This window comes from Acomys russatus, chromosome 29 (genome assembly GCF_903995435.1).
Source record: "Acomys russatus chromosome 29, mAcoRus1.1, whole genome shotgun sequence".
NCBI classification, from domain to species: Eukaryota; Metazoa; Chordata; class Mammalia; order Rodentia; family Muridae; genus Acomys; species Acomys russatus.
In genome coordinates this window covers 23,735,932-23,758,032 of record NC_067165.1, presented here as the reverse complement: position 1 = coordinate 23,758,032, position 22,101 = coordinate 23,735,932, and the positions used below count along the sequence as shown (strand labels likewise).

The following is a 22,101-nucleotide window of genomic DNA, read 5'->3' as shown; positions in this document are numbered from 1 at the left end:
AAGATGCCCCCAGAGGTCAGAAGAAAGTTATTTTCTTAGAGTCATAGGAGGTTGTGAGCCACAAACATAGGTGCTGGGACCTAAACCCTGGGTCTTTGGAGAGCAGCAAACGCTGTTAACTGCCTAGCCTATCTCCAGACAATTAACTGTGTAGAGCTCCTTTTTTTGCGGCAAATAGACACTTCAAGGTAGTCATATTTGCCAACCTTTGTGTTCGTGGCCAAGCAAGATGGCTCAGAGGGTAGGGGCATTTGCTAACAGGGCCAGCAGACTTAAATTCGACCCCCAAAATCCAAATGGCAGAAGGAGAGAAGTGACTCACGCATGTTGTTCTTTGACCTCTACACAAAGGTTGAGGCTCACACCTCTCTCTCCTTTATTTAAAAAAAAAAAAAAAAAAAAGTGAAATTACTTCTTAAAACTCTGTAGAATTGCCGGGCGTGGTGGTGCACGCCTTTAATCCCAGCACTTGGAAGGCAGAGGCAGGCGGATTGCTGTGAGTTCGAGGCCAGCCTGGTCTACAAAGCGAGTCCAGGGCAGCCAAGGCTACACAGAGAAACCCTGTCTCGAAAAACCAAACCAAAACAAAAACTTTGTAGAGGTCAAAACTCCAGAGGCTCAATGTTTTCTGCCTTGCCCTTCCCCGCCTCCCACCCTGGCCACGCCCCCTGCTTAGGCCCCGCCCCTTTCCCCGAGGATAGTCAGCTCTGGCCGAGCCCTTCGCGGAGGGCTCGAATCTCCACCGCCCGGTCCCCTTCAGGGCCCCACTCCCCTGCCCTGGCTGTCCTTCTTCCTCTAGACCTCCGGCCTGGGCTGCTCCACCGGGAGCCGCGCCCCGCTCGGCCCGGGCCCCGCCTTCTCTTGCTACCGGCTACCCGGTGCGCTCCTCGGTTTATGCGCCGTAGCCTGTGGGCCACTGCACCAACGGCAGGTCGCCAGGCCGGCAGTGCCTGGTAACACCCGGCAGGCGCTGGCGCTGCGGGCTCAGGCAGTAGTGTCCCAGGCTTCAGCACGCTCCAACGAGGCCCCGCCGCGATAGCCACAGAAATACAGCTAGTAGTCCAGGCGGTGCAGGATCGGTCATTTTTAGGAAAGTACGACCCCAGGGGAGAAAGGAGCCCCCATAGTCGAGGTCACTAGAGAGATGAGGACTCGGGGGCAAGGATTGGAAGCTCGGGCTTCCCCAGTTCCCACCTGCGTCTTCCCAGGGACCTCTCTCCAACCCCTAGACCCACTGTTGCCAGGTCAAGGGTTTTTTTTGTTTTGGTTTGGTTTTGATTTTTGTAGACAGGGTCTCTCTGTGTAGCCTTGGCTGTCCTGGACTTGCTTTGTAAACCAGGCTGGCCTCGAACTCACAGAGATCCACCTGCCTCTGCCTCCCCAGCACTGGCATTAAGGGTGTGCGCCACTATGCCTGGCATGGAGAGGTTTATTAAATGAGCATGGGGAGAGAAGGCAAAGGGGGTCCCCAGAGAGAGACAGAGACAGAGGAAGAGTGGAAGGAGAACAAGAGAGAGAGGTAGGTGAATTTGGCCTTTTATATAGTCCTAGGTAGGGCCATGCCCAGTGGCAGGCAATGACATCACAGGTTGCTAGGCAGACTGGAACAGAGTCCTAACACCTTGTCCCCACCAGTGTCTTCAAGTGCCTTCGGGATATGATCTCCTCCAGCCCCTTAGGCCAGCGGCCTGAAGGAAGGGTGGGGTCAAGGGCTGGGAAGCCAGCTACTTCTGAGAGACACGCCCCACCCCCCATACACCCTCTACCCAGAAGCCTTCAGCCTCTATGCCCACAATCCTTTAGGTGTGGTTTCTGAGACCAACATCTCACAGGCTTTCTTGGCATGGGTCCAAACGCATACCGAAGGCTGAGGAATAGGAAGACCGTGATAACTCTCTTCCCCGGCACTCCCAATCATTCAAAATTCTCTATCCGCCGGGCGGTGGTGGTACATGCCTCTAGTCCCAGCACTCGGGAGGCAGAGGCAGGCGGATCTCTGAGTTCGAGGCCAGCCTGGTCTACATAGTGAGCTCCGGGGGACAGCCAGGGCTACCCAGAGAAACCCTGCCTCGAAAAACTCAAAACAAAGAAACTTCATCTGTCCTAATTCACTCTAGACTGAGGAAGAAACTGAGATTTGAAGAGCGGTAGCAAAATAACGAAAGGGTGCTGGATGTGGTGGCGCAGGCCTTTAATCCCAGCACTCGGGAGGCAGAGACAAGCAGATCTCTGTGAGTTCAAAGCCAGCCTGGTCTACAGAGCAAGTCCAGGACAGCCAGGACTACAAAAAAAACTCTGTCTCAAAAAAACCAAATCAAAAGCCGGGCGTGGTGGCGCACGCCTTTAATCCCAGCACTCGGGAGGCAGAGGCAGGCGGATCACTGTGAGTTCGAGGCCAGCCTGGTCTACAAAGTGAGTCCAGGATGGCCACGGCTACACAGAGAAAACCCTGTCTCGAAAAACAAAAAAAAAAAAAAAAAAAAAGGAAAAAAACCAAATCAAACCCCAAAAACCTAAAGGCTGAGCCAAGCCTATGTTTCGTCTCCTGTCTGAAGTATGATCCTCAGGGCTCTGAGCCCTGACATGGAGACCTTGGGGAACATCCTGGCCTCGCTCCCTTTCCCACACTGCCGGTTTGGGCTACTTAACCCCTCGTGACTCACACAGGCTTCAGAGGAGAGTGGGCAGCTGTTTCGAGCCCCCAGAGTCAGAGCACAGGCCCTGACTTGTCCCCCACAACTGTGCAGCCATATTTAGGGATCTCTTTCCTCTTCCTGGACAGTCTCCCTAGTCCAGTCCCTCCCTCAGTCCACCCCCCACACCCCCCCCCCCACGCCCCTTCGGCCTCTCCCTCCAGGATAGCTCCTTCCCATCAGCAAACAGGCTCTGGGCTTTGCCTAGCTCTGAAAGAACAAAAAGCTTCCCTTGTGCCTCTCCCCCCCTCCAGCTCCCTCTCGGGCCAGCATTCTTGGAGAAGTGGACTTGGCTTGTGTTGCCACTTCCCCGGCAGCCCCCCGCTGCAATCTGGTTTCCTCCTGGCCCGTTCCATGGGAACAGCTCCTGAAGGTCAACTCTAACCTCCTCGTTGCTAAATCTGAGGGATGCGTCGAGGGATGCGTCAGGTTGTTATCTTATTTGACCCTACAGCAGGGGCTGACTGGACACTTAAGCAGTCAGCCCTCCCTTCCACTTGAGATACTTTGGGGCCCTTCCTTTGTTTTGGGGACACCCCGTGCACTCCTTTTCTTGCTATCTCTGCAGCTATTGCCTACCCCCTCATTGGGGCATTTCCGGGCATGAGGAGCCCGAGCCTAGGTTCCCATGCCTTCAGTGTGTGTCAGAGACCCTGTTGTCTTTCAGGGTGCCCCCGCCCCACCCTGCCTGCCTCCTGGAGGCATGCTCTCACATCACACTAGTCATGGCCTCCATTAAAAATACTTGCTTGAACCAGAAATCTAGGCTTGGTTCTTTTTATTTTTTTAAAAATTATTTTGTAAAATAAATTAGCCCGGCACAGTGGTGCATGCCTGTTAATCCCAGCACTCAGGGAGGCAGAGGCAGGTGGATCTTTGAGTTCGAGGCCAGCCTGGTCTACAAAGTGAGTCCAGGACAGCCAAGGCTACATAGAGAAACCCTGTCTTGAAAAACCAAAAAAAAAAAAAAAAAAAAAAAAGAGTTAAACAGAAGTGACTCTGCTGGGGCTGTAGACTGGAACAAGCAGCAAGCCACAAGGAAGCTGTGAACAGTTAGGGGCTGCTTGTGGAGTCTGGATGGCTGTCTGTCTGGCTTTGAGAATGGCGCCAGGGGAACTTGGACAAAACATGCTTGCCTGGCCTGGAGGTTGGAGGAAACGGGCAAGCACAGAGTACTTGTGAGGCACAGTCCTCAGCAGTGGCTGGGGAAGGGGCAGTGGGTGTAGAAGACCATTTCTCCGCACTGTCCAGTCTGTTCTACCTGCTGCAGGGTTGGCCCCTGTCTTCCTGTGCTCTCCCATTCATCTGTTTTCCTCTAGGAACAGACAGAGGCTCAGGAAGTCAAAGGGCTCTGACAGGGCTTTGTACCGGGCATAGGGGAGGGGAAGAAAGAGGAAGCTGGGTCAGAGCCAGGATGTGATGGACTTCAGGGACTGTGGGTGACGTCTGTGTTTTCCTCGGAGCTGGAAATTCCACTAGCTCACATCCGGGGGTCCAGTCCATGACCATCCTGGGGCCCCCTCTAGGGGATCCCCAGTAGGGGTTGACAGAGTCTGTGTCTTCAAAGCAACAAGGCCCTGACAGAGCCTAAGATGAGAAACTGTAGCTGTGCCCCTCCCATGGTCTGGTCCCAATGTGTAACCTGCACCCCGCCCCCCCCCCCCCGCAGCCCTTGTAGGGGGAGGCTGGCTTACCCGGGTTGTACCTATGAGGGCTAAAGGGGTTAAGGAGCCTGCTCAGTGTTACACAGCTAGGAGGCAGAGTGAGGATTTGAACTGAGGTTTGACTGACATCAGAGCCTGTGCCTCTTACCTCCCGGGCTATATTAAGCCTGTCCACCCTTCAGTTGATTGGCTCAGCAAGGGGAGGAGGCTTTGTGGGGGATTTGTTCGTGGTTGGGGTGGCTGCCCCCCTCTCATATCAAGAGATGGGAAAATAGTGCTGACGTCAATTGTTGCCATGGTGATACAGCAACCCTTTCCCTGCCGTCTCCATGGAAACCTGGGGGGTCCATCTGTACTTTGATTCGCCCCCTCCTTCTAAAAGGGGGTCCCTTCGGGAGGGGCCAGCTAATAGGTATGTGAGAGAGAAGTCGGAGAAGGCAGTTGATTTCAACATCTCTTTCTCTGCCCCTTCTCATTGCTTAAGCCCAGAGAATGAGGCTTAGGACCAAGAGGCCTGGAGTCTCTGGCCAGCTCTACCCTTGCGTGCAGGGTGCAGCATTACCTTTCTAACTAGGGACTCTTTAAAAAGCTGTCCTTTCCCTCATTCCCTGGATTCTAGATCTATCCCTCTGCAGTGTGGTGACCACGTCCTTGGCTGCCTGGGTGTCTGCTGCCCCTTGGAGTCAAAAGGTCAGAATAGCATGAATTTCAGTCTCACCTTTTTCAAGGGCTAGTTGAGTCTGGCCTCCTGCCTGGAACTTTATAGACAAAACCTTACCAAAAAGCCTTGCAGAAGGTGACACAAACAACCCCCCTCTTCCAGATTTGGACATGGGAGTTCAGAGAGGCTTAGATATCAGCCCAAGGTTGTACAGTCAGAGAATGGGAGGGGCAGGACTCGAACCTCAGGATTGGAGTTGAAGCCAAAGGTTTTTTCTAGGCGGAAGAAGGAAGGGTCAGAGTAGAATGCATGATGGAAGTCAGGCCTGGTGGCACACACCTTTGGTCCCAGCACTCGGGAGGCAAAGGCAGGTGGATCTCTGTGAGTTCGAGGCCAGCCTGGTCTACCAGCCAGGCCAGCTACACAAAGAGAAAGGAAAACAAGGAAAGGAGAATGGAGCCTGGCTTAGTCTGTTGTCTGCAGAACAAAGTTCACACCCCTCAACTTGGGCCTCAAGGCTTCCTCTCTGGAGCATTTCTCTGGCTCGCTGACATTCTAGAGGTAGCTAGCTCCTAGGTCTGACTGGCAAGATCCGTTCCTGTAGTCAGCCCCTCTGGCCAACCAGGCTCATAGGAGGTGGCAGGGACTGTCTATTTTATAGGGTGGTGTGTGTGTGTGTGTGTGTGTGTGTGTGTGTGTGTGTGTGTGGTCTTTTTTAAAGAAAACGAAGGCGGAGAAGAGGGTGGGGCAGGGAAGGAAGTGCCAGAGAAGGGAAGGAAAAGGGAGGATGGAAAGGATTCAGCGTTTCAGGGCTGGATGTGTCCACAGAGCCCAGCATTTTGGGACCACCTCGGAGAGCTTTTTGTGTGGAAACCAACAGGGTACTTTAGCAGGGTGTGGTGCTGCACAGTAATCCCAGCTTTCAGAAGGCGGTAGATGTCAAGTGTAGAGATATTCTGTACTGCATAGGAAACCTGCCTTAAAAAGATGGCTCAGCAGTTGCAGTTGTGAGCACTGGCTCTTCCCAAGGTCCTGGGCTTGACACTTGGCATCTACTCAGGGACTCACAACTGCCTGTGACTCCAGTTTGAGGATCTAACGCCCTCTTCTGGCCTCTGTGGACAGTGCATGCATGCAGTGAGCAGACAGGCAAGCTGACAAAACATCATCTGTACATATAAAATAAAAATAAATCAGTCTTGCCAGGCGTGGTGGTGTACGTCTTTAATCCCAGCACTTGGGAGGCAGAGGCAAGTGGATCACTGTGAGTTCAAGGCCAGCCTGGTCTACAAATTGAGTCTAGAGCAGCCAAGGCTACACAGAGAAACCCTATCTCGAAAGAAACAAAACAAAACAAAAATAAATAAATAATCAGTCTTTAAATAACACTTTTAGCTGGGCGGTGGTGGCACACACCTTTAATCCCAGCCTTCAGGAGGCAGAGGCAGGTGGATCCCTGTGAGTTTGAAGCCAGCCTGGTCTACAATGCGAGTCCAGGGCAGCCAAGGTTACACAGAGAAACCCTGTGTCTTCTTTTTTCTTTCTTTCTGTTTTCAAGACAGTGTTTCTTTGTGTAGCCTTGACTGTCCTGGACTTGCTTTGTAGACCAGGCTGGCCTCAAACTCACAGAGATCCGCCTGCCTCTGCCTCCTGAGTGCTGGGACTAAAGGCATGCACTACCACATCTAGCAAGAAACCCTGTCTTGAAAAACAAAACAAAACAAAAGGGGCCTGGAGAGATGGCTCAGATGTTGGGAGCACTGTCTGCTCTTCCAGGGGTCTTGAGTTCAATTCCCAGCAACCACATGGTGGCTCACAACCATCTATAATGAGATCTGGTGCCCTCTTCTGATGTGCAGGTGTATATGCAGGCAAACACTGTGTATGTAATAAATAATAAAAAAGAAAAACAAAACAAAAAACCCAAAACAAACAAACAAAAACCACATTTAAAAGCCAGGCATGGTTGCACACCCTTTAACCCCAGCACTCAGGAGGCAGAGGCAGGTGGATTATTGTGAGTTTGAGGCCAGCTTAGTCTACAAATCAAGTCCAGAACAGCCAAGGCTACACAGAGAAAGCCTGTCTTGAAAAACCAAAGAAACAACAAACCCTTTTTTTATTTGTTTTTGTTTTTTCAAGACAGGGTTTCTCTGTGTAGCCTTGGCTGTCCTGGAGTTGCTTTGTAGACCAGGATACCCTCGAACTCACAGAGATCCACCTGCCTCTGCCTCCTGAGTGCTGGGATTACAGGCGTGTGCCACCATGCCCGGCTCAACAAACCCTTTTAAAAGGCTGAGGTTGGTAGAGTACTTATTTAGCAGGTACAAAGACATGGGCCAAATAAGACCAGGCATGGTGGTACAAGTCTATGGCACAAGCCTATGGCCAGCCTTAGCGACCTGGTGAATTTGAAGTCAGACTGGGCTATATGAGACCCTATATATGTTTTCTTCTTCTTCTTCTTCTTCTTCTTCTTCTTCTTCTTCTTCTTCTTCTCTCTCTTCTCTTCTTCTCTTCTCTTCTTCTTCTTTCTCTTCTTCTTCTTCTTCTTCTTCTTCTTCTTCTTCCTCCTCTCCTCCTCTTCTTCTTCTCCTCCTCTTTCTGTTTGTTTGTGACAGGGTTTCTCTATGTAACAGCCTTGACTGTCCTGGACTCTCTTTGTATACTAGCCTGGTCTCCAACTCACAGAGATCAGCCTGCCTCTGCTTCCCAAGTGCTGGGATTAAAGGCGTGTGCCACCACCGCCTGGCTTATTTTTATTTTTAATGTAGAGTGCTTTATCAGCATGCCAGAAGAGAGCGTCAGATCCTAGATGGTTGTGAGATACCCTGTGGTTGCTGGGAATTGAACTCAGGACCTCTGGAAGAACAGACAGTGCTCTTAACCTCTGAGCCATCTCTCCAGCGCCCTTTTTTCTTTCTACATCGTCTACTCATCTTTCCTTCCCTTGCTTCAGTCGAAGGTGCTCTGAGTAGCCAGTGGTCTCTCAGAGAAATGAAGATTTGACTGGCTAACCCAGGACAGGGAAGAGAGACCGATAACTGGAGGGTTTTGCAGGTGGAGGGATAAGGGCAAGAAATGCCTGGAAGAGGGTGACCACCCCCTAGAGGGAGGTGGACTGGGAAGTGCTGGCAGGGAAGGTGGGGGGGAAAAGGGATCGATAGGAGCAGAGGGGCTGGTGGGCCCGATCCGACGGATACACATACACGGCCAGCCCGGAGTGGAAAGAACAGTTTATGCTGTGCTTTATTAAAATGTGCATCATTCTTTTATTTTAAAATGTGCATCATTGTCTCGTGCTCGGCGCGTGCGACCTCAGCGTGGTGGCCCGCGGCTGGCCTCGTCCCTCCTGGCTCCTGCGGAGCTGCCGTGCGCAGGCGCACTCAGGTAGCACGGGCCCGGGGGCTCCCGCCCATGGCCAGGTAGACGTCGATGGGCACGTGCAGCAGCGTCAGACAGTGGCAGCCAGGGCAGCGTCGGAGCGGCCTGGCGAAAGTGGCAGGCGACAGGGGGCTTATAGTGTTGTGGCGCGCCCGGGGGTGGGGTGGGGTGGGGTGGTGTGCCTGGGTTCTTTAGGGTAGGGCCCTGGGGATGGGGATGGGGATGGGGATGGGGATGGGGCGGGGGTGTCAGTCTCGGTCTCACCTGACAGGGTTTTGATCCGTAGCAACAGGCTCAGGGCTGTCCTGGGACTCAGGGGCGGAGGCAAGGCCAGGGGAGTCTCCGGCCTCAATGGGGAATCTTCGACCCTGTGGGGTCTCCTGGGCACTCATGTCCAGGCCCCGGGGGACTCTGTGTGGGAGTGGCAGTCAGGCAGCTCTGGGCCTCTGGGTGCTCTCTGCCCTTGCCCGCCTCCTGTGTCGTGGCTTACCTGCCGGAGGCCGAGGCCGGTCCCAGGCTGGAAGCAACTGCCCGAGCCTTGGCCACGGGAGGACGCTCCGGTCCAGGCGGAGCCTGGCAGGTGTCTGCTGCGCGCCCGGGCCCCAGCGTCGAAGGGGAAGACTGCATTGTGACCCGGGTCTCTGCGTGCTGACCTCACACAGCCTGTTCCTCCCTGGAATTCTAGGCAGTCCCGGAGCGTTCGGGCACTTAGTGATGACCTGGGCCTGAAGCCAGAGTGCTCTGGCGACTGCAACTTGGTGACCGGTTTTCACTGTGCCCCAACAGCTAGCTAGATGGGGACTTTGGAGGCGAGGGTGACCTGCCTGGTTGCGGAGCCCACATGGAGAAGCCCCGCATCCCTGGCCTATGCAGCCACCCAGGCGCTGCTACCACTTGGTACATTACTCAAGAATGACTTAACTTATCTATGCTGGGTTTGCTACTGGTGGTGAGGGGAAAGTAGGGACACTGCCCATGTTGTCTGAGGGTCACACAGCATTTACATCACAATTGGGTAGGAGTTTAAAAATGTCTGGTCCCTCCCCACCACCTGTGGCTGTGTCCAGACGGAGAATGTTCTAGCCCTGGAGGCAGCTGTGGATGAAGTCCTTGGGAGGAAAAGAAGCAGGCCAAGGGCAATGGTGGAGTAGAGCTGCCTCACCGAGGCAGCATGAGCTGAGAGGGTGACTAGGAGGCGCTACACAGCATGGAGGACTTTCTACTCTCCAATGGGTACCAGCTGGGCAAGACCATTGGGGAAGGGACCTACTCAAAAGTCAAAGAAGCATTTTCCAAAAAACATCAAAGAAAAGTGGCAATTAAAATTATAGACAAGATGGGAGGGCCAGAAGGTGAGCTGGGGGCCCTTTGGAGGAGGGGTGGGCTAGCAAACATGGGTAGGCGCTTCCCTCAGAAGTGTTCTTCCTCCATTCTAGTCAGAACAACAAAGCCAGGTTGCTGCCCTAAATAGAGGGATGTGGGGGGGGGGGGGATCCAGGAACCTTGCATCTTTCCAGATCTACAGTTAAAGCACAAGGCAAAGGGTCCTCAGTTTCCTCAAGAAGTGCTGGGCAGAAGGTGGCAGAAACTGGACAGGGACAGGAAGGCGCTGCTCCTGGAGAGAATGCTGGGATTCAAGACCTTCCAAGTCCCCAAGCACCCCCTTACTGATGGTCTCACCACAGGCTGCAGGGAGGACGCACCAAGGAGGAGCTAATTATAAATAAAAGGGAATACCTGCTGCTAGAGACACCTGAGGCTACTCAGGGAGTCCAGGAGCTGGAAAGCAGGGGTTGGGTGTGAGGATTTAGGCCCTTCTCATCCTGATAGCCCATTTTGTCTCCCCACTTTTCCCTCAGAGTTTATCCAGAGATTCCTGCCTCGGGAGCTCCAGATTGTCCGTACTCTGGACCACAAAAACATCATCCGGGTGTATGAGATGCTGGAGTCGGCAGATGGAAAAATCTACCTGGTGATGGAACTGGCTGAGGGAGGGGATGTCTTTGACTGCGTGCTCAACGGAGGGCCACTTCCTGAGAGCCGGGCCAAGGCCCTTTTCCGCCAGATGGTTGAGGCTCTTCGCTACTGCCATGGCTGTGGCGTGGCCCACCGGGACCTTAAGTGTGAGAACGCCTTGCTGCAGGGCTTCAACCTGAAGCTGACCGACTTTGGCTTTGCCAAGGTGCTGCCCAAGTCACGCAGGGAGCTCAGCCAGACCTTCTGTGGCAGCACAGCTTATGCCGCTCCTGAGGTGCTGCAGGGCATACCCCATGATAGCAAGAAAGGGGATGTGTGGAGCATGGGTGTGGTCCTGTACGTAATGCTCTGCGCGAGCCTACCTTTTGATGACACAGATATCCCCAAGATGCTGTGGCAGCAACAGAAGGGGGTGTCCTTCCCCGCGCACCTGGGCATCTCAACCGAATGCCAGGACCTGCTCAAGCGGCTCCTGGAACCAGATATGATACTCCGGCCTTCAATCGAAGAAGTTAGTTGGCACCCATGGCTAGCAAGCACTTGATAAAAGCAATGGCAAGTCCTCCCCAATAAAGTAGGGGGAGAAAGCAAACCCAAAACCCGCTTCTAAAATGGTGATATATATTTTACACTCTAAGTTCACTTATCCCATAGCTCCCTTCTGCCTCCCCAGTGTGGCCCCACAGGCCTCTTACCAAGACATCCTTCCCTCTAAAGATCTTCCTGGAACTAAGGGCCTTATTTGGATTTTTCTTTTATTAATGGCTCTCGCAGGATTTTCACATGTCATAGGTGTTTAGCTAGAGCGCATTAAGTTAGTAAAGTACACCACCAATGGGCAGGGAGAAGAGAGGAGACGCAACCCACTGGGACCACTCAGGTGCTCCACTTGCTTTCCAGATAAAAGCAAAAGCATTTGGGGTGCAGAAATGGTCCCCGGAGACGCTGGCTGGACCCACCCCTGTACCTGCCTATGCTCACGGCTCTAGACAGGAAGTCACGGTAGCAACTGTGTGAGCCTCTGCCAAGGGGGACAGAACCATCCCCAGACACTTCTGTTCAATCACTTTAATGCTGTTACGGCAAATCTGTAAAAGGTTCCGGACAAACTTTTTTTTGTTCCTTTTTAATTACAAAACTAACAGCTGTTAGAATGTTTTTTGTTTTTTTGTGTTCCCAGCTACAAAATACTCTGGGGAGATGCATTATAATTTAAAATATATAATATTGCACAACCAACCAAAAGGTTAATTAAACTAAAATAATTACAAAGAGAAAAACCCATCCCATCAAAAAAAAATTTAGCATTCTCTCCATCCTGCCCCCTTCACTGAAGGTCTGAAGTGAAGTGCCCACCACTCACGGCGACCCTGACCTTTAACTAAGTCACTGGTGGACCACCAGGGCAGCATCCTGCAGCACCAGGTCTCCATGTGGCCCCGTCTCATGAGGGTAAGAGCCCCAGGCTGTCTTCAGGAAGGAGGGGCCTCTGCAGGAGACAGGAGTCGCAGGAGCAGAGGGCTGAGGAGAAGCTGGCCTGATGACGGACTGTGAGTGCTCGCCTCTGCCCACCGCCTCACACAGCTCACAGCTGGCTTGTGTCCTAAGCTAAGGAGTCAAGGTAGGTAGCTGTGTGGAGCAGGTGTCCTACCAGGCACTCCACAGAAGGGCCTCAGAGTGGCCCCCTCCCTTCTCGGGGAGGGAAGGGAATACAAGAGCAGATTCTTGAAGTGGCACAGCTGGGCTAAGGACTTGGTGCATCTGACATAGAAGCCCTGGGAATGTGTGGAGATGTCCCGGTGTGGGCTGAAGGACAGTTAAAAGGTTTGGTTTTAGATTCTGAACCCTATAGGACCCCTCCAGGAGTGGAAAAGGCTTGGGATAGAGATTCCAGAGAGAGACAAATTTCCCAGAGATGATTGCCTCTTACTATTCTGACAGGAACCATGTTCCTGTGTGGCCAAGGACAGGTGGCATGGTCTTCCTTGCTGGTTTACTAGCTTATGGGGCAGAGTGTTGTCTCAGGCCTCTTCAGAGACACCAGTGCTCCAGCTCCTGTCCCTGTGCAGAAGACAGCCACTCCAGGAGGTGTCCCAGAAGGAACTCTACAGCAGCAGAGAAATGCAGGCTCTCCAATGATAGGGTACAGTCCTCCCTTTAGGTCACCCTAAGGTTGGCACAAGTCAGGCTTCTGGATTTGTATTTAGAAAGGCTCTTCCAAGGTGTGAGCAGAGGGCCAGCAGGGAGCCACCAGAATATGTACCGAGTTCTGGATGGTAGAGGCCATTTGCGGGGACATTCTCAGTGTCTTCTAGGGCCGGTTGAGACTAGCGGGTGAGGGAGGTGGGATGTGCTGTGGGTGGGGGAGCTGCTTGCTCTGGCTCCCTCATTCCCAGTCCTCCCACTCTGCATCTTCCAGCTGCAAAGAAGAGGAGACAATGAGAGCAGGATCACACTGACTCATCTGATCAAGCCCCAGGGCCGCCCTCCCTGTGCCCAGCAGGGCTACCACTGCACAGGGCCGCCTCCCCATGCCCAGCAGGGCTACCACTGCACAGGGCTCTCCTCCCCGTGCCCAGCAGGGCTACCACTGCACAGGGCCACCCTCCCCGTGCCCAGCAGGGCTACCACTGCACAGGGCCACCCTCCCTGTGCCCAGCAGGGCTACCACTGCACAGGACTCTCCTCCCCGTGCCCAGCAGGGCTACCACTGCACAGGGCCGCCCTCCCTGTGCCCAGCAGGGCTACCACTGCACAGGGCCGCCCTCCCTGTGCCCAGCAGGGCTACCACTGCACAGGGCCGCCCTCCCTGTGTCCAGCAGGGCTACCACTGCACAGGACTCTCCTCCCCGTGCCCAGCAGGGCTACCACTGCACAGGACCGCCCTCCTCGTGCCCAGCAGGGCTACCACTGCACAGGGCTCTCCTCCCAGTGCCCAGCAGGGCTACCACTGCACAGGGCTCTCCTCCCAGTGCCCAGCAGGGCTACCACTAGACACAGATGCCCTCCCCGTGCCCAGCAGGGCTACCACTGCACAGGGCCGCCCTCCCTGTGCCCAGCAGGGCTACCACTGCACAGGGCCGCCCTCCCCTGTGCCCAGCAGGGCTACCACTGCACAGGGCCTCCTCCCCGTGCCCAGCAGGGCTACCACTGCACAGGGCCGCCTCCCCATGCACAGCAGGGCCCCACTGACCAGGGCTCTCCTCCCCCGTGCCAGCAGGGCTACCACTGCACAGGGCCACCCTCCTCGTGCCCAGCAGGGCTACCACTGCACAGGGCCACCCTCCCTGTGCCCAGCAGGGCTATACTGCACAGGGCCCTCCTCCCCGTGCCCACTGCACAAGCATTCCCTGGCTTTAGGGTCTGTGCTGGGGAGGCCAATGCAGGATGCCTGAGAGAGGCTTGCTGCTTTCAATGCTTCAGATCCACCCACTAAACCCAACTGTGCATGAGATGGTTTGTCTGAGGAGCCGGTCCCTAAAGGAAAGCCTGTTTCTGGCTGGGCAGAGGCCATGTGCTGTAGAAGCCAAAAATTGAGAGTGGCACTATGACTAAAGACAGGGGTGGCAGAGCGCTGCAAGGGCTGATACATCTAAAACTTTAAGAAAAAATTTTTTTAAGTTTCAGATTTTTGAGTCTTTTAAAGGTTTTTCGTTTTTTTCCCTCTGTGTAGCCCTGTCTTTCCTGCAACTCACTATGTACACCAGGCTGGTCTTGAACTCAAGAGATCCGCCTGCCACTGCCTCTCAAGTGCTGGGATTAAAGGTGTGCACCATCACCGGCTGGCTGAAACCTTTACCTCTTTTGTCAACTTTAAAGGAGTCACACTTTAGGGAGCTTTAGGGAGTGTGGACTTGACTCCATCTGTAAAGTTCTTCTCCAGGGGTTCTGTACCCTAACTTCCAAATCTTTTTCTTGCCTTGGCACTCTTGGCCCATTTTCAGCTGACACCTGCTGCAGTGGGATTGAGGTGGACTGTCAGATTTTCTTGTATGTTTGAGTATTCTTTCAGAGTTCGGGATAAAACTCAGGACTTCCTGAATGCTTTGGCAAGTGCTCCACCGCAGAGCCATACTCCCAACCAAGCATATTAGCTTTTTCTTTTTATTCGAGACAGGGTTTCTTTGTGTAGCCTTGGCTGTCCTGGACTCTGTAGACCAGGCTGGTCTCAAACTCAGACAGATCCACCTGCCTCTGCCTCGAGTGCTGGGATTAAAGGTGTGCACCACCACAACCAGCTTGTTTTTTGTTTTTTCATTTTAAAATTTATTTATTTATCATATATGCACAGTGTTTTGTCTGCATGTACACCAGAAGAGGGCACCAGATCTCATTATAGATGGTTGTGAGCCACCATGTGTTTGATTGGGAACTGAACTCGAGACCTTTGGAAGAGCAGCCAGTGCTCTTAACCACTGAGCCGTCTCTCCAGCCCCTTGTTTGTTTTTTCAAGACAGGGTTTCTCTGTGTAGCCTTGACTGTCCTAGACTCACTTTGTAGACCAGGCTGGCCTCAAACTCCCAGTGATCTGCCTGCCTCTGCCTCCAGAGTGCTGGGATTAAAGATGTGAGCCACCACACCTGGCTCACATATTGGGTTTTAAAGAAAGCTAAGAAACATAAGCTAGCAAATTCTTAAGGCATATATATAGGACAGCATGGGAAGGGATCTTCTGTAACAGTGAGGCCACATGTACAACATACTCTTGAATGGTTCATTGATTTCCCCAGCTTTTCAATATGAAAACCCAGATCCTTGTAACTGAGTCTGGTGGTCCATTCCTGTAACCCCAGAACTCAGGAGGCTGAGGCAAGGGGACTGATGCAAATTCATGGCCAACCTAGGCTATATAGTGAGTCATTGATATCTACCCCCAGGAGTAGAGAAAGGAAGAGAGGTGTGGGGAAGAAGAAAAGAAGAGAGTAAGATAGAAAAAGGAGAAGAGGGGGAGACAGGGAGAGAGACAGACACAGACCCTATGTCTCTAATTCTCTAAGTTGCTGACTTTTGGTTTTGTTTTGAGACTCCCTTCTGTAGCCCTAGTTGTCCTAGACCTCGGTATGTGGACCAGGAGAGAGATCTGTCTGCCTCTGTCTCCTGAGTGGTATGATTAAAGGTGTGTGCCATCATTTCTGGCCAAAATGGGCCAGCTCTTGATTTGGGAAAGTAGTAAAGAGTAAAAATATAAGGCCCATTTAAACTTCACAGCAGAATGGGTTTCGTGGTGTTCGTCACTAATGTCTGCTGCATGCCACCACATGGAAGGGAGCCCACTTAGTGTTCACATGGTTTACCTCACTACAGCTTCTGAGCCAGCTACTAGCTACCTTGTATTTTTAGATGAGGAAACAGAGGGTAAATGACTTGGTCTCTCAATCAGAGGCCAGGAACCTGCTACGGTCTCATAAGTCACAAGGCCAGGGCCAGAGTTTAGCATCTATATATCTACATTTTAATCCAGATCCGGGTTAGGCTGAATTTGCTCTGTATTCTAAGCAGTAACCTCCCTGTGCCTCTCCCTGAGTACTGGGATTATACTGGGAGTAACAGCTACCACGCCCTGCTCAGCATCTTTTTTTCCCTCCTCGTTCCTTGGGTGACTGTGATGCAGAGCTACGGACGAGAACTCCATGCATCCACCCTAGAACTAAGCAGCGTAGAGCCCAATGACAACTGTCACGGGCTTGATGGCAAAGCGTCATCTCCCTTCCTGCAGGCATTAGCTTAGCTGGATGGAGGCAGTAGGGTTCGTTGGCAAAGGACTTCTACCCTGACATCACTAGGCTAGCTTGTCCTGACTCAACCTACTCACCTCATCGGAGGCGTCCACTTTGGAAAGTGCCATCTGCACTTCCTCTTCAGTCATGTCCAGGTCAAAGTCCTTCTCCCAGTCCTCACTGATGTCCGTGCTGGAGCCTGAAACACGAGCCACATGGGGTAAGCAGCACGTAACGAGGAGGAGTGTCTAAGACGGTGTTCAAGGCAAGTGCGTGCGTGCGTGCGTGCGTACGTGCGTGCGTGCGTGCGATCTTTAAAGGGGATGACAACACACAACATCATTATAACCATTTTGAGCTGCGCTCAATGATCTTACTTGTCTAAATCTAAGGACAAATCTCAGAAGCAGTAGAATATTTAGCTTTGTAAGGGACACGGCTGAGTAGTAAAACGCATTACACATCCAAGGCCTAGTTAGATGCCAGCAACACACATGCTCTTACACAGTTAGGGCTGGGGATGTAGCTCAGTGTTTGCCTACATGAACAAGGCCTTTTGGGTTCTATCCCCAGGAGCGCATGAAGTCAGGTATGGGCTTGGCAGGCAGAGGCAGGAGCATCAGGGGTCCAAGAGTAGCTTTGACTACATAGGCTCTGACTACATAGATTTCTCTAGGCCAACCTGGGGTACATGAGACCAGATCTCACTATATAGCCCTGGTTGTCTGTAATCCAGGCTGTCCTTGAATTTACAGACCCACCTACCCCTGCTTCCTACATGCAGGGATGAGACCCTGTCTTTTTTGGCTCAGGAGGAGAGAAGTTGTTTTGACTTTCACATGCATGGCTTGGCGCAAGTGTATTCTAAGTGTGAAAACAATTCACTTGCCTCTCCCTGAGAAACTTTAGCCCTGTCTGGCTTGGATTTACTTTATGGGGGAAAAAAGGTAATGACAGGTGACCATGAATAAAATACACTGTATATATGCATGAAAATTCCTAGTAGCAGCAGTCTCCTCGTCCTCCAAGTGCTGGGATTAGAAGCACGAGCCACATGTCCTGCGTAGTTCTCTGCGACAGGTCACCTAACCGGCTGCCTCGGTCTCTCAGGAGCTGACAGGACAGGCCTAGAAGCTGACAGCTCTATTATACCCTAGTTATAATTCTTTGAGACAGGGTCTTAAGTGTCCGAGACAGGTCTCAACTCACCATATACTTAAGGATTCTCACCCTGCCACTTTCTGAGTGACGGGTTCCAGTGTGTACTGCTAGGTTACGCTGCTCAACCCAAGGCTTCCTTGATCTAGGCTAACTTTCCACCTCGTTTCTTTTTTTTTTTTTTTTAAAGATTTATTTATTATTTATATATGCCTGCATGTATGCCTTCACTATAGATGGGTGTGAGCCACCATGTGGTTGCTGGGAATTGAACTCAGGACCTTTGGAAGAGCAGCCAGTGCTCTTAACCTCTGAGCCATCTCTCCAGCCCCTCCACCTCGTTTCAAATCACAACCTTTTCCTTTCACTCTGCTTCTCGCCTGCATTTATTATTTTCTAACATATAGTCAGGCTTAGCTAAACTATCCAATAACAGGGTGTATAATATGAGCTCCAAGGACGACAGGAATTTCTTTTTCTTTTCTTTTTTCCTTCTTTTCTTCTTCTTCTTCTTCTTTTTTTTTTTTTTTTTTTTTTTTGTTGTGTGTGTGTGTGTGTCCCCTTTGCCTAGAATATCAAGTTATACCTAATAGTCAGAGACCTTTGTCTAAGTCAGCAGTTGGACAACTACTGCTCATGGATTGACTACTATCTGCTGTTTCTGTGGAATCCAGGGGCCTGCAGGATGGCTCAGCTGGAAAGATGCTTGTTAATCTAAAAACCCTAGACTGATCTCCAAAACACACATGATGAAAAGAGAGAACCAACTCACAAGCTGTTCTTTCACTCCAAGCTCGTGCCTGCACAGGTGTGAACAGAACAGACACACACTCACACAATGTAGAAGAAGAGGGGCGCTGGAGAGATGACTCAGTGGTTAAGAATGTGTACTAAGCCGGGGGCGGTGGTGGCGCGCGCCTTTAATCCCAGCACTCGGGAGGCAGAGGCAGATGGATCGCTGTGAGTTCGAGGCTAGCCTGGTCTACTAAGGGAGTCCAGGACAGAGAAACCCTGTCTCAAAAAACAAGACAAAACCCCCCAAAATAAAAAATGTACTGCTCTTGCAGAGGGACTGAATTCAGTTTCCAGCGCCCAAGTTGAGCATCTCACAACTGCCAGTAGCTCTAGCCTCAGGGGAGCAGCCTAGTCCTCTAGCCTAAAAAGGCTGCACTCGTGCACAAACACAGCTCTTTCCCCCGTCTCTCCCTCCCCCACCCCCTCTCTCTCACACACACGGCAGCTCGCAGCGGCAGTTCATAATTCCGGTTCCAGAAAATCCAACACCCTCTTCTGATCTCTGAGGGCGTCAGACATGCATGTGGCACACTGACACACACACAGACAAAACATTCATACATATAAAATCAAGTTAAAAGATTTTAAAGAAAGCTGGGCACCATGGCATACGCCTTTAACCCCAGACTTTAATCCCACTCCTTTAAAGTGTCTCAGCAGGTGGATCTCTGTGAGTTCAAGGCCAGCCTGGTCTACAAAGAAACAAAAATTAAAGTCACCAGAGGGTGGTGGCGCACGCCTGTAATCCCAGCATTCAGGAGGCAGAGGCAGGCGGATCTCTTGATTGTGAGGCCAGTCTGGTCTACAGAATGAGTTTCAGGACAGCCAGGACTACACAGAGAAACTTTGTCTTGAAAACCAAAATAAAGCCGGGTGTGGTGGCGCATGCCTTTAATCCCAGCAACTGGGAGGCAGAGGCAGGTGGATCAATCAATGTGAGTTGGAGGCCAGCCTGATCAACAAAGTGAGTCCAGGCCAGCCAAGGCAACACAGAGAGACCCTGTCTCAAAAAACCAAAAACAAACAAACAAACAAAAAAACCAAAAACAAACAAAAAACAAAAAGAATTAAAGTCTGTGTCCCTTGTTTGCATGTTGCCTGTGAGTACTCCCATGGTGGCAGCAGGGGTTCTATGTCCTATTTATGACCTGTCTCAGCTCACACAAAGCTTTTCACTTTGTGTTTTGTGCAGTTCTGATAGTGTGATGACTGCTTTGAACATGCTTGGACATGCTTTCTTCTAGATCTTGCATGGTCCTCTCTTCCCCACCCCAGCAGTGTAATTAGGTCTTGGGAGCTTGGCAGACCTGGGCTGACCATTACACCCACTGTGTGGTACTGAGCAAATTATTCCGAACTGCAAATTATTCAATTTATGCTGAAAAAAGGGCTAGGGATGTAGCTCAGTCGGTAAAGCACTTACTTAGCATGTACAGAGTCCTAGGTTCAATCTCCAGCACATGAAATACAAAACTCAACAAAACAACAAAGTGTAAAACAGGTGTGGTGTCCAAACAGGTGAGTTCAAAGTCAGCCTAGGGTACATGAGATCCAGTCTTAAAAACAAACATCAAACATGTGGTTAAGGAACCGGGCAGTGGCGGCTCACGCCTTTAACCCCAGCACTCGGGAGGCAGAGGCAGGCGGATCGCTCAGTTTGAGGCCAGCCTGGTCTACAAAGCGAGTCTAGGACAGTCAAGGCGACACAGAGAAACCCTGTCTGGAAAAAAACAAAAACAACCAAAAAAATGTGGTTAAGGGTAAACCACCCACTTTGCAAAAACCACTGGAGGAGACTGTAGAACACAGATTCCTCCCCACCCCTGCGTTCTGACTCAGCAGGTCGGGTGCGGCCCAGGGTTCTGTATTAGATAGGCTGGTTAACTCTATACAAGAAATGAGCCTGCTGCTTGAGAAACAAGATTATTAGAATTAGCGGTACGAGTGTCAAGCGCCAACTACACGCTGAATGTAAGGGTTATGTAACAAACGGAGAAGCAGGCCCACATTTCTTTCAGAAGCCTTGCAGTAGAGCTAAGTAATTTTTACACGTGGTGAAGCAGGCAGGCCTGCAAGTCAGACCAGACCTACGACCAAGACTCAAGTTCTGATACTGTCTGGAACGTGTCCTTGTGCCCTGCCTTTAGCACACCCATCTGCGTATCCACCCGTGTGCCTTCCTGGGGGTCAGAAGCCAGCCTCTTGCCTAAGTCCTTGTGTGGCTCTGTCCACGACAGCTTCCTCTGATCTCTGGAACTCAAAACTCTCTTTCAGTTTAAATGCAGGGCAGACTCTTCCAAAAGCAGAAATGCGTCCATCAACTAGTGTTTGAGCGCATGTCACATCTACGCTCTACACTGGGGAGCAACAGTCACAATTGACCTGACAGAATAAGGGCTTTAATGGCATAGATGTGAATCACTGTCTTGTCTCGTCACACAAGGGCCATGTTACAAGATGTTTAAGGATGTTGCCGGGGGTGGTGGTGCACGCTTTAATCCCAGCACTCGGGAGGCAGAAGCAGGCAGATCAATTAGAGTTCAAGGCCAGCCTGATCTACAAAGCGATTCCAGGATAGGAAAGGCTACACAGAGAAACCTTGTCGCAGAAAAACAAAAAATAAAACAAAAAACGCACTTGCGGCTCTTGTACAGGACCTGAGTTCAGATGCCAGTTCCCACATAATGGCTCATGCCATCTATAATTTCAGTTCCAGGGAATTCAAGGTATTATTCCGGCCTCTGCCAGCACCAGGCACACATGGGGTACACAGACATACACACAGGCAAACACTCATAGACATGAAATATACACAATTTTAAAAAATCTTAAGGCGGTGGTGGATGTCTTTAATCCCAGTACCAGGGAGGCAGAGGCAGGTGGATCTCTTTGAGTTCAAGGCCAGCCTGGTCTACAGAGTGAGTTCCAGCACAGCCAGGGCTATACAGAGAAACCCTGTCTCAAGAAACAAACAAATGAACAAACATTTTAAGGCCAGCCTGGGCAACGAGACCCCTGTTGTTGTTGTTTTCTGAAACAGGGTTTCTCAGTAGCTATGGCTGCCGCCACCACCACCACTACTTAACTTGAGACGTGTGTGTGTGTGTGTGTGTGTGTGTGTGTGTGTGTCTGGAACTCTCTCTGTAGACCAGGCTGGCCTTGAACTCACAAAGATCTGCCTGCCTCTGCCTCCTGAGTGCTGGGACTAAAGGCCACCATGCCTGGCGAGACGCTTTGTTAAAACAAAAGGCGTAAGGCTATAGCTCAGTCAATTCAATGCCTGCTTAGTGTGCACGAGGCTCTTGGTTGGACCCCAGCACCGTGTAAACTGCTCATGATGTCATTCACTTCTAACCCCAGCATTTGGGAAGGAGGGAGAAGCAGAAGGCTCAGAAGCTCAAGGTTATCCTCAGCTATTAGGCAAGTCTGAGGTTAGCCTGGATGAGAAAAAAAGCATCTAGCATTTATGAAGGCCCGGGTTCAATCTCAAGTTCACACACACAAACTCCCTCCTCTCTGCACTGTTTCCATCATCCCAGTCTAGTGCCAAGACCCTGGCTTCCACTCACACTTGTTTCCTATAGGTGTGTCCTGTCCCCAGGGTGAGTGTGCGGAAGGTAGAGAATTAGTCATATAATAGTAATTCTGTATAGCCTCCAATTACTATCTTTCACATTACCTGCCTTGCAGCCCAATTCCTAATGGAACCAGGATTCTTTGTATGTGTGCATGCATGCACATGTACATGTGTGCATGCGTGTGTAGACCAGAGGATAACCTTGGGTATCAGGAATCAATTTTATTTTTCCAAAGAGTTATTTTTTTATTTTTTGTTTGCTTGTTTGTTTCCAAGACAGGTTTTCACTGTGTAGCTCTGGGCTTGCTTTGTAGACCAGGCTGGTCTCAAACTCACAGAGATCCGCCTGCCTCTGCCTTCAGAGTGCTGGGACTAAAGGTGTGCGCCACCATGCCCTGCATGGAACTTGTTCTATAGACCAGCTTGGCTTTGAACTCAGAGATCTGCCTGCTTCTGTTTCCCAAGTGGTGGCATT

At 51.4% G+C, this 22,101-nt stretch overlaps 3 protein-coding genes across 3 annotated transcripts in view; 1 reads left to right on the top strand and 2 right to left on the bottom strand.

Moving 5' to 3' along the window:
- Window positions 1-8,310: 8,310 nt before the first annotated feature.
- On the bottom strand, window positions 8,311-9,186 carry Fam229a (family with sequence similarity 229 member A). The gene is made up of 3 exons (XM_051172087.1): window positions 8,893-9,186; window positions 8,667-8,813; window positions 8,311-8,507 (listed from the first exon to the last, which is right to left on the bottom strand). The coding sequence occupies exons 1-3, from the start codon at window positions 9,027-9,029 to the stop codon at window positions 8,405-8,407; spliced, it is 387 nt and encodes a 128-aa protein (XP_051028044.1). The 5' UTR covers window positions 9,030-9,186; the 3' UTR covers window positions 8,311-8,404.
- A 423-nt stretch (window positions 9,187-9,609) lies between these two features.
- Tssk3 (testis specific serine kinase 3) lies at window positions 9,610-11,022 on the top strand. The gene is made up of 2 exons (XM_051171648.1): window positions 9,610-9,754; window positions 10,262-11,022. Exons 1-2 carry the CDS (start codon window positions 9,610-9,612, stop codon window positions 10,921-10,923), a joined length of 807 nt encoding a protein of 268 aa, XP_051027605.1. The 3' UTR covers window positions 10,924-11,022.
- Window positions 11,023-12,431: 1,409 nt separating this feature from the next.
- Bsdc1 (BSD domain containing 1) overlaps window positions 12,432-22,101 on the bottom strand; it is a 32,421-nt gene continuing 22,751 nt past the window's right edge. The window contains exons 10-11 of the mRNA XM_051170926.1: window positions 16,192-16,295; window positions 12,432-12,798 (exon numbers count right to left, since the gene is read on the bottom strand). Coding sequence (XP_051026883.1) covers window positions 12,766-12,798; window positions 16,192-16,295 — 137 coding nt within the window. The 3' untranslated portion in view covers window positions 12,432-12,765. The remainder of the gene's footprint in view (window positions 12,799-16,191; window positions 16,296-22,101) is intronic.

Coding starts and splice junctions, on each gene's coding strand:
- Fam229a (XM_051172087.1), bottom strand. CDS start 9,029: ATGCAGTCTTCCCCTTCGACGCTGGGGCCCGGGCGCGCAGCAGACACC. Junction 8,814..8,892: donor CCGGCCTCGGCCTCCGGCAG/GTAAGCCACGAC, acceptor ACTCCCACACAG/AGTCCCCCGGGGCCTGGACA. Junction 8,508..8,666: donor ACGGATCAAAACCCTGTCAG/GTGAGACCGAGA, acceptor CACTTTCGCCAG/GCCGCTCCGACGCTGCCCTG.
- Tssk3 (XM_051171648.1), top strand. CDS start 9,610: ATGGAGGACTTTCTACTCTCCAATGGGTACCAGCTGGGCAAGACCATT. Junction 9,755..10,261: donor CAAGATGGGAGGGCCAGAAG/GTGAGCTGGGGG, acceptor CTTTTCCCTCAG/AGTTTATCCAGAGATTCCTG.